Below are 12,089 nucleotides of genomic sequence, written 5' to 3'. Positions count from 1 at the left end.
TTCCAGTTTAGACCACCTAAGTTTAGTGGCGTTATTCATACACTGGTAGCTCCTGATCAGGCTCAGGTGATGGAAGATGAAGTTTAGACTCTCCTAGCTAAGGAGGCCATAGAATATGTGCCCTTAGAGCAGAGGGATTCCGGGTTCTACAGCCGGTACTTCATAGTTCCAAAAAAGGATGGGGGGTTGCGTCCCATTATAGATCTTAGGGTATTGAATAAATCTTTTTCAATTTTTAAATTCAAAATGTTAACTATACCTATGATCGTTCAACAAATCAGATCTGAGGACTGGTTTGTTACGATAGATCTTAAGGATGCGTATTTTCATATTTCCATCATCCCACATCATAGGAAGTTTCTTAGATTTGCTTTTGGGGGAAAAGCTTATCAATACAGAGTTCTTCCGTTCGGCCTAGCCTTATCCCCTCGCACCTTCACTAAATGTATGGATGCTTCCCTTGCTCCTTTGAGACTTCAGGGGATTCGTATTGTCACAGGTCGGGGTGGAGCGCCAGCGGGCCGCCCACCCCTTCGCTTGCGTGCCGCCCCTGAGGAGCCGGCCGTGGACACGAAGGACATGGCAGACACAGCATTCAAAATAAATATACTCTTTATTAAATAATAAAAACAATGTTAAAAGTCTTTCCAGTTCAAGTTCTCTCTTCATGTATCTCTTCGCATTTCTCAGCACCTTCGGACAGAGAGAGGAATGGACATAATCCACAGCTTCCGCATTCTCTTCAGCGTTCTCTTCGCGTTTCTCAGCACCTTCGGACAGAGAGAGGAATGGACATAATCCACAGCTTCCGCATTCTCTTCAGCGCTCTCTTCGCGTTTCTCAGCACCTTCGGACAGAGAGAGGAATGGACATAATCCACAGCTTCCGCATTCTCTTCGCGTTTCTCAGCACCTTCGGACAGAGAGAGGAATGGACATAATCCACAGCTTCCGCATTCTCTTCGCGTTTCTCAGCACCTTCGGACAGAGAGAGGAATGGACATAATCCACAGCTTCCGCATTCTCTTCAGCGTTCTCTTCGTGTTTCTCGGCACAGCATTAGCAGGCTCTTCACTGGACTCAGACAGAGGGAGGAATAGACACGTGTAACTCACAGCATTAGCAGGCTCTTCCAGCATTAGCAGGCTCTTCGAGCATTAGCCAGCTCTTTACTGGACTCAGACAGAGAGAGGAATAAACACGTGTAACTCACAGCATTAGCAGGCTCTTCAAGCATTAGCCGGCTCTTCGCTGGACTCAGACAGAGAGAGGAATAGACACGTGTAACTCACAGCATTAGCAGGCTCTTCACTGGACTCAGACAGAGGGAGGGACAGACACGTGTAACTCACAGCATTAGCAGGCTCTTCCAGCATTAGCAGGCTCTTCACTGGACTCAGACAGAGGGAGGAAAAGACACGTGTAACTCACAGCATTAGCAGGCTCTTCCAGCATTAGCAGGCTCTTCACTGGACTCAGACAGAGGGAGGAACAAACACGTGTAACTCACAGCATTAGCAGGCTCTTCAAGCATTAGCAGGCTCTTCACTGGACTCAGACAGAGGGAGGAACAGACACGTGTAACTCAAGCATTAGCAGGCTCTTCCAGCATTAGCAGGCTCTTCACTGGACTCAGACAGAGGGAGGAACAGACAGCTGTGATTGCGAGTGAACAGCAAAAACAATTCCCACACTCACTTTTCCACCACACACTGTAAGGTTTCACTCGTGCTCATTTCCACAATAAAACTGCAACTCAACAGACCCACAGTGTACCAAGGCCTCCGCCCGCATTCCAGCCGAAGTTCCCTCTGGCTCTCTCATCTGTCTCTCTCGTCTGTCTCTCTCTCGTCTGTCTCTCTCTCGTCCACTCTCTCCCGCGGCCTCCCGCCGCGACCGCGGCCACGGCCGCTCACGTGCTGCGCGCCTCACCTCTCATCGTGCCCTTTTTTCCCCCTCTTCAGATTCTCAAATCTCTTTTTATTCCCTCCCGAATTACTGTCCCAATCTCCACCGCAATCAACTCCGACTTGATGCAGCTGGCGCTAATTTCCCTTGTTCACCTTCCCAGTCGGCCATGACAGCAAACCGGAACCGGCCTGGTGTTACCCCAGAAGTGCTCCCCAAGGGAAACACGCACTGATAGTTTTTGGTTCCGCCTTCGTCACCCGGTGACAGTATCCTGAATTATATAGATGACTGGCTTATTTTAGCTCAGTCGGAAGAACTGGCAATTCAACATCGAGATGTTGTTTTGAACCATTTGAGGTGCTTGGGGCTGAGACTCAATGTAAAGAAGAGTTCATTGACTCCTCTTCAGAGGACTACGTTCCTGGGAGTAGAGTGGGACTCAGTCACGATGCGGGCACAGTTGTCTCCCGCTCGTATTGAAACCATTTTAAACACAATGAAGAGTATCAGGTTAGGCCAGGCTATCACTGTAAAACATTTTCAGAGAATTTTGGGGCTTATGGCTGCAGCTTCCACGGTAATTCCCTTTGGTCTGCTTCATATGAGGGCCCTGCAGTGGTGGCTCAGGAACAAGGGATTTTCTCCTCTGGGAAACCCTTTTCGCACGATCAGAGTTACGCACAGATGTCTTCGTTCTCTGGTCATGTGGAAGAAACCATGGTTCCTGTCTCAAGGTCCGGTTTTGGGAGCACCATGTGAGAGAAGAACTCTTACCACGGATGCTTCCCTCACGGGCTGGGGTGCGGTTATGGAGGGCCGTTACACCCGAGGTGCTTGGAAGGACCATCATCTCTCATTACATATTAATTGTTTGGAGATGTTGGCTGTATTCTTTGCCTTGAGGCACTTCCTTGTATACCCCAGAGGCCATCATGTTCTCGTTAGGACAGACAATATGTCGGTGGTCTCGTATATCAACCGCCAAGGAGGTTTGAGATCTCGCCCTCTTTGTAGACTTGCGCATCAAATCCTTCTTTGGTCCCAGGGCAAATTTCTCTCTGTGAGATCCATTTATATTCCTGGGGTTGAAAATATGGGAGCAGACATCCTGTCGAGGCAGGGGCTGTGGCCCGGGGAATGGCGGCTCCACCCTGAAGTGGTTGAGCTTATATGGAGAGAGTTTGGCCGGGCGGAGGTTGACCTGTTCGCTTCTTATGAGAACTCTCATTGCCCGCTCTGGTACTCTCTCTCACATCCAGCTCCTTTGGGTTTGGATGCCATGGTACAGAGGTGGCCGAGGTCACTTCTGTATGCTTTTCCCCCGATCGCTCTGCTCCCTGGGGTTCTAGAAAGGGTCAGGAGGTACGGAGTGAGACTACTCCTTGTAGCTCCGTACTGGCCGGCCCGAATTTGGTTTTCGGACCTTAATAGTCTCCTGGAGAGTCCTCCATAGAAAATTCCTGTTAGGAGAGATCTTCTGTCCCAGGCTGATGGTACAATATTTCATCCCAGACCAGAGTTATGGAGACTATGGGTCTGGCCCCTGAGGGGGTCCCATCCATAATCAGGTTGCCTTTCCACTGAGGTGTTTAGGACAGCCATTCTAGAACCTCATTCTACTAGGAACTAAACAATTAAGTTAGGGAGGGCATCGAACCCAGTGTTATTACTGCCCACTGGCTTCAGTTCTGGTGTTCCATCCTACTCTCTAACGGGACCTCCCGTTCATGCTTAGGGCCTCTGTGGCGGCCTTAGTGCCCTCTGCAAGCCTCTAAGGGTGTATATGTAGGGACATTCCCACTCAAACTCCATGTTCCTGTAGATTGGAGGATAAATCCTTTCGTCCAGCTTATTGGCATCAGGCTGATGGGGTATCCCTGGCACCCATCATGTCCTGTGGATGACATATATTATATGTATGAGTATATATAAATATATATAGAAGAATCTAATGAGTCGGTTTCCTGTTTATCTTACTCCCTGGAAGAGTGGTGATGCTGCCCCCTCTCACTTACTACTGGAGGAGCCACTCTGCATCGTTTTTTGCTCCGGTACTGAGGTGCCGGTGGGTAATAATTATGATTCTTCAAGGTATTCTATCCTCCATCGCATGTGTCGGATGGTCAAGGTCATAGCCTTGGAGGGTTCTATATAGGCCTCAGGCTGAAAGGAGTCAGTCCATCTAGCTAGGTCAGGGTTAGGAGCTATTTCCCTTCATTACTAAGAGAGCAGCTGGCTATCTATAAACCAATAGGCTTATCTGAAGTATAAGGTGCGCTTTTGCCTTCACCTCTTATCCAATGCTTTCTATTTGTATGGGGCTCCCATCCAGGAGGTCAGTCGAGCCTCTAGTTCCAGACCTCCTCTTTTTTACAACCAAATCTTATGACAAGCTAGTTTGGATCTGTACTCTACTTATTCTATCGTCCGTGAGATGTACCAGATGCTTTGTACCAGGGCGTTTTTCTCTCAGTATGGCGGCGTGGGTATTCGTTCCCCAAAGTATTGAGTATCGATGCAGCGGGAGTTCCCTTTACGAAAGGGAACGTCTCGGGTTACGTATGTAACCCTCGTTCCCTGAGTAGGGAACGAGACGCTGCATCACTCGGCCATACTTTTCGCGCCCTGAGAACGACTTGCTTTGACCAATTAGAAGCTAACACTTCCTGGTTCCTGTGACCGTTTTATAGCTTCCGGATCACCGTCACATGCGACGTCACGCGTGACGTAATGACGTTGCACCAATCAAGATTGGAATAGTTGTATAGTAGACTTCAGACGCTTCATGCCGAAGGCATTCCCCAAAGTATCGAGTATCGATGCAGCGTCTCGTTCCCTACTCAGGGAACGAGGGTTACATACGTAACCCGAGACGATTTCATGTTTAAAGGTCCCATTCTTCGTGATCCCATGTTTCAAACTTTAGTTAGTGTGTAATGTTGTTGTTAGAGTATAAATAATATCTGTAAAATGATAAAGCTCAAAGTTCAATGCCAAGCGAGATATTTTATTTATAGGAAGTCGCCTACATCGAACGGCCTGTTTGGACTACATCCCTCTACTTCCTTCTTTAATGACGTCATTAAAACCGTTTTTTGACTAACCTCCGCCCACAGGAATGCTCCCTCAACTCTACCGAAATTCGTTTATGTACTTGCACACTTCTAATAACTTACTGTGTTTACTCAGCTCTTACGGTGATTTTCTGAAGTAAAACTGACGCTTCATCTTTTGTGTGATGTACAATAAACTTTATTAAACTCATCAGTATATGTTTGATCATCATTTAGACAGCAGACTTGTAGGCTATTAAAGGTCCCGTATTATGCCCCTTTTCACAAGATGTAAAATAAGTCTCTGATGTCTCCAGCGTGTGTATGTGAAGTTTCAGCTCAAAATACCCAACAGATCATTTTTTACAGCATGTTTAAATTGTCATTTTTTGGGTCACAGAAAAACGCGCTGTTTTAGTGTGTGCCCTTTAAATGCAAATAAGCTGCTGCTGCACGGCACAGGGGGTGGAGCTTCATGAGCTCGCGCTCAGTCTCTCAGGACAATTTCATCTCACGGAATGATGATAATATCAGAAACTCTCAGTAACGGTGTTCATTTCGAGTCGGACAATAATGCTTACAGAGTCAGAGTGCTGTATAGAGATGAAACAGGTATAGTTTAGTAGTTTAATTACGGTTATTATAACGTATTTGTCATCTGCTTGTATGTATCCATTATTTATTAATAGCCTACAAGTCTGCGGTCTGAATGATGATCAAACATATACTGATGAGTTTAATAAAGTTTATTGTACATCACACAAAAGATGAAGCGTCAGTTTTACTTCAGAAAATCACCATAAGAGCTGAGTAAACAAAGTAAGTTATAAGAAGTGCGCAAGTACATAAACGAATTTCGTAGAGTTGAGGGAGCATTCCTGTGGGCGGAGGTTAGTCAAAAAACTGTTTTAATGACGTCATTAAAGAAGGAAGTAGAGGGATGTAGTCCAAACGAGCCGTTCACTGTAGTCGACTTCTGTTAAATAAAATATCTCGCTTGGCATTGAACTATGAGCTTTATAATTTTACAGATATTATTTATACTCTAACAACAACATTACACACTAACTAAAGTTTGAAACATTGGATCACGAAGAACAGGACCTTTAATAAATAATGGATACATATGACAAATACGTTATAATAACTGTAATTAAACTACTAAACTATACCTGTTTCATCTCTATACAGCACTCTGACTCTGTAGGCATTATTGTCCGACTCGAAATGAACACCGTTACTGAGAGTTTCTGATATTATCATCATTCCGTGAGATGAGATTGTCCTGAGAGACTGAGCGCGAGCTCATGAAGCTCCGCCCCCTGGGTCGTCCAGCAGCAGCTTATTTGCATTTAAAGGGCACACACTAAAACAGCGCGTTTTTCTGAGCCCCAAAAATGACAATTTAAACATGCTGTAAAAAAATGATCTGTTGGGTATTTTGAGCTGAAACTTCACATACACACTCTGGGGACATCAGAGACTTATTTTACATCTTGTGAAAAGGGGCATAATACGGGACCTTTAAGTGCTTAACTCCATTAATTTGAATGGCATATTTCATCTAAATGTTTATATCAGAAGTAAAACATAGTTTAAATCATTATTTTATTTATTTAAACTGTTATTTGCGTCAGTTTCACTAAACGGCCCAACGCGCTCGCTGGCGCGGACATTTAAGAAGATATTTGCTTCAAGTGACAGGCTTGGTGAGTGAAATTATATTTGTATTATCTTTCTGTATATGTTAAATTTTCTTTAGATTTTCTGTTTAAAAGTGACCAAAAAGACACTTAATTTCCAACGTGACAGATCCAGCGCTGATGTCAGCACGTACTGCCAAGAGGGCCGCCCAAACAGAGTCTCGTTCTGCCGAGACCACCATCCCAGGGTCTCGTCTTACCGCGACCACCATTCCAGGGCCATATCCTAAGATGGCCGCCGTTCCTCAATCTCTTCACGTCATGCCGGCCAAGTCTGAGTATCTCCACGTCACGTCTGCCAATCCAGAGACTGTTCACGTCACGTCTGCCGATCCAGAGACTGTTCTCGTGATGTCTGCCGATCCAGAGACTGTTCACGTGACGTCTGCCAATCCAGAGAATGTTCACGTCACGTCTGCCGATCCAGAGACTGTTCACATCACATCTGCCGATCCAGAGACTGTTCACGTCACGCCCGCCGAGCCAGTGTCTCTGGACAAGATGGCCGCCGCCGAGCCAGTGTCTCAGGACAAGATGGTCTCCGCCGAGCCAGTGTCTCAGGACAAGATGGCCGCCGCCACGTCGCCTGAGCCCTCAGCAGAGATGGCCGTCGACACGCCTGAACCTGAGCCCTCAGCAGAGATGGCCGCCAACACGCCTGAACCTGAGCCCTCAGCAGAGATGGCCGTCGACACGCCTGAACCTGAGCCCTCAGCAGAGATGGCCGTCGACACGCCTGAACCTGAGCCCTCAGCAGAGATGGCCGTCGACACGCCTGAACCTGAGCCCTCAGCAGAGATAGCCGCTGCCACGGTGTCTGTTCTTGAGCCGGTGTCTGTCCCTGAGCCTGTTCCTGTTCCTGAGCCGGTGTCTGTTCCTGAGCCTGTTCCTGTGCCATGGTCGCCTGAAGGGTCGTCTCCTCCCTGGTCGCCTGCACTGCCTGCTCCGCCCTGGTCGCCTGCTCCGCCCTGGTCGCCTGCACTGCCTGCTCCGCCCTGGTCGCCTGGACTGCCTGCTCCGCCCTGGTTGCCTGGACTGCCTGCTCCGCCCCGGTCGTCTGCACTGCCTGCTCCCCCTGGTCGCCTGCACTGCCTGCTCCGCCCTGGCCTCCCGTCTTGCCGCAGTCTCCAGGTCCTCTTCCGCTCCCGCTCCATGGGCCTGGTCCTCCATCCCGCCCCCGGGTCCACCTCCGCTCCACCTCCCTCCTGGACAATTTTTTTTTTTTAGAGCATCTGGAAGCCGCTCCTTTGTGGGGGGGCTATGTAACGGTTACCAGCTGGAGTGCCCTTGAAAGCCACCAGAGGACACTCCATACCAGACTATCTTGTTCACTCACAGACTACATCTCCCATCATGTCTCGGAGCAGTTTGTGACACCTAGGTAGCAGGGTAGGTTGTAACACCAACACTATTTGTACTGAATATTCATGTACACCATTTTGGTATAAGCTGTATATCTCAAAGCAACAGCAATTTGTTACTTACTGTTGTTAAAAAAAACAAAACAACAACAACAACAACAAAACTGTTAGGCTACAACTATCACTAATATTTTTAAAACACTCATTTAGGAGTGCTGATTCATGGCTACTAGTTTAATAGCCATAGTTATGAATTCTTGCATGATTATACAATATTGCATAAAGACTGTAGCAGGTAATAACAAAACATAATGTAATAACGGCATAATGTAATAGGTATTAGATTATTTATGTAATAATTTTTGCAAAATGTAATAAAATCTTGCGCTCAATGTAATAATGATTGTCCAATGCAATAATTTTTCACATAATGTAAAAGGTTATTGTATGAGAAATGTATTACATTATGAACACACTGTAGCAAAGTATAATGTAATCAGAGTTCATAAGGTAATACCAGCACATAATGTATAGGCCTAAGTGAAACGACCTTTCCAATATAATAATTATCTTTCAATGTAATAAATTTGAGCACAAAATGTAATTATGTTAAATAAGTTGTGACATTAAAAGTAGGCTAATTAAGCTACATTATGAACACAACCGTTTAATTAAAATCATGAAATGTTCCAATATTTTGAGTCATTTTATTCCAGAAATACATTTTAAGATTTATGTACTAAATTAAAAGTGTCATGGTTAAGTCTGAAGTTGTTTTTTCAGTGGCATTGCATAGGTTGTAAACTGTTTGAAGGGGGTTGTTTAGAGTATTTATAACCACTGTACACAATTGTAAGTTGAACTGTATTTTTCAACATACCCTCTGATGTACATGCAGACTTTGTTTTGCTGTAACTTGGATTATCTCACTTATACAATAGTAATTCGCCAGCATTAACAATTTAAAGCTGTAATGTTTTGCAGCGCAATATTTGACCAGATATCTTACATTGCACTCAGTGCTGCTATTGGCTGAAGCAGGTAACGGGATATATGACACAAACAGACCGACACGTAATAAATGTCTCATAATATAAAAATTGTTATTATATTATGAGCTCAAGATTGTATTACGTTTTGAGAAAATTATTACATTATGAATATAAGAACAAGCAAACACTTTTTGCTTGTACGCAAGCAAACACTAAATGTTGCCCAGATTAGAAATATTTGTGATCTCATTTTTGTTATGAGATTTGAAGACGCTGCATCTAGCAAACCATCTTTGCCAGATGGGCTGTAGCCTACATTCTGACTAAACTGGAGCGCCAGATAAGAGCCGTTTATTGCATTATCCTCCACTAGATGTCGGCGCAGTAGGCATATTACATGAAATCAAACAATATTATTTAAACGTTTCAATTGGAAAGAAGTGCTTGATGGACTGAAACCTGTTGGGATTGAGAATCTCATGAACTCAAAAACTACGAATTATTGGGATGATGGATGAGTCCGAATCAGTTGTTGCGAAAGGAATATTTTCGTTAGTGTGATGATAACAAATATGATTCTGCAATCTGCACTAAATCTATTTTCTGTGAGCTTTCCTGTGTGGGGCAGAACGTCATATAGGGGCGGGGATTTCACATATGGGGCGGGGCGGGGCTGTGGACGTGGGGAGGACTTGACTTCAGAAATAGAGATTCACCTTCTCTGCCATTGACTGCAATGGACTTGTGGAACTTTCATGATGACACCTACCGAGGAGATATCTATGGCGGGACTGAGTGAGGGAGATTGGGGGTGGAGGTCAACTAGGATATTACATAGGACTATTTTGTGTAAAAACAAGTGTCTTTGTCCAAAATGGCTAACCACAAAACAATGGTTTGTAGCATCACATATGGCCATATGGCCCAAATTAAATATTTTGCTAATTATTATCATTTCTATCATTCTAAATAGAATAAAACTGCAAAGAGGCTATATAAAACGAATGGTTCCAACTAATCTGACTGAATGACAGCAGTGTAGCCTACGTCATGTAGCAATGTTTGAAATGCATAATTATAGTATTCTGTTTCAAATAGCCTACTGTTTGAAAATAGTATTTAGTATATGACTTGCAAAAGTTTTCTCTCAAAATTTGAATAAAAAAGTAAAATGATCATATTTATTAAAGATGATAGCCAGAATTAAACAAAGTGGTAACAACAGTGTAGCCTACTGTTTAAAAATGCATATCATTGCATAGGCTAATACGTACTGTTTTACATACTACTTTAATAGTATGCAGTTTTTAGTACATAGTTTGCTGCTCAGTATGCAGTAAGCATCATGCCATTGTGAACACAGCCTGTGTTTTTGTTTGAGCATGCGTGCATGGTGACAAACCCACGAGACTCCACCTTCCAGTAACAAGAGATGGTTTATCATGAGCTGCACAGTGGCGACAGACTCACAGAAATCAGCCGATGTTTTCACAAAGCCAGTGCATTTGGCGTGAAAGTGTTTTAAACCGCGCAGAAGGATTAGAATAAAAGATCCACTCTTGGGAGGACACGAGAGAGAGAGAGAGGACAGCGTTCAGTTTGCGTGTGGGAAGCAAAACGGTGCATGTGATGATAAATACATGGAAGCTTTTGCGTCGAATTCAAACGGGCGCGTTCGTTGTGCATTGTTGATTTAGTAATAGTGCTGTTAGGTTATAAATATGCCGTAATAAATAATGTGGGCTGGTTTGACAGCTTAATATCCTCCTTGCATGTTTAGAAATTAATCTTAGCTATTTTTTCCCAAATCTTTATAATTTGCTAACGAGATAAAGATAATTGCTTCTTGACGAGCCGAGGACTAAGCGACCAACCCGGAGTGCCAAATTGCAAGTCTGATAGACATGAGGGCAAACTGGAATTGGAGATGGAACACAAGAATTTGACAACCTACTTTTTGAGGCCTCGACCATATTAACCTCTTTTTGAACTATCTTCTCTAGCACCACGGACAGCGACCATGAACAGGTTACGCAGAAAAGCGTGCGTGGCTCTTTTATTGTTCACTTTGTTCATTTTTGGTACTATGATGGGCCTACGAACCCTCAAACCCACTGATGGTTTTTCGGATCTTGCTCCAGGAATGGAGTTGATGCCTTTGGTTGGAGAGCGAATAGACCAGAGACGCAATAATGTAGTTGAATCAGCAAGTCAAAATGGTGGTGGGGGGAGTGACACTAAGATAGTGTTCTCCAACTCTGGTCCTGACCACAGCATATTCTATGACATTCACATCTTCTATTATTTATGGTATGGCTCGCCACAGATGGATGCTAGTTATATACATTGGGACCATGCACTGGTACCACACTGGGACCCCAAAATAGCTGCCAGTCACCCGAAAGGACGACACAATCCTCCAGACGACATTGCGTCCAGTTATTACCCTGAACTGGGACCCTACAGCTCCAGAGATCCAGATGTCATTGAATCTCACATGGCGCAAATCGAAGCTGCGGCCACAGGTTTTACAGCCAAAATTCAATTTGCTCATTTATATTATTTAACATTTATAATATTTGTTTTTCTTTGACTATTAAAGTGCAATGTGAATGGTTGTTTATCTTTAAAAGACTAAAATAGACGTAATGTTGCTTGTAGAGCAATGCATTTCCACTTTTGATGCCAGGTGTGGTGGTCCTGTCCTGGTACCCGCCTGACATGGCAGATGAACATGGCAAACCCTCAGAGGATCTAGTGCCAGCTGTAATGGACGCTGCCCATAGACACAGTATCAAGGTAACTGGTGAGAGATCCATAAAATGTACCTGCTTACACAAACACTGTTTATGAATTTTCATTCTGATGCATTTTTTAAACACTGTACAGCTTGTATCCTTAGAGGGACAACTTTGTACCTTATCTTCCCCTAAAAAATTGCAAATTAGTACCATAGAGCATGTGCTCCTAAACATTTTTGTTAGCTGCCTTGAACTCCTTAAATGTAAAATTTTTTCTACAGATTTATATAATTTAACAACACATCTGCATGTTCATGGCTCTCTGATGT

At 44.3% G+C, this 12,089-nt stretch overlaps 1 protein-coding gene across 1 annotated transcript in view; it reads left to right on the top strand.

The window, feature by feature from the left end:
- Positions 1-10,440: 10,440 nt before the first annotated feature.
- Positions 10,441-12,089, top strand: part of maneal (mannosidase endo-alpha like) — a 57,509-nt gene continuing 55,860 nt past the window's right edge. Inside the window, exons 1-2 of the mRNA XM_081375846.1 lie at positions 10,441-11,544; positions 11,709-11,818. Of these exons, the coding sequence (XP_081231972.1) occupies positions 11,040-11,544; positions 11,709-11,818 (615 nt within the window). The 5' untranslated portion in view covers positions 10,441-11,039. The remainder of the gene's footprint in view (positions 11,545-11,708; positions 11,819-12,089) is intronic.

This window comes from Scardinius erythrophthalmus (genome assembly GCF_964197995.2).
Source record: "Scardinius erythrophthalmus genome assembly, chromosome: 10".
Taxonomy (NCBI): Eukaryota; Metazoa; Chordata; class Actinopteri; order Cypriniformes; family Leuciscidae; genus Scardinius; species Scardinius erythrophthalmus.
Note: the sequence above shows the minus strand (reverse complement) of the source record. Positions and strands in the feature narration are given on the sequence as shown.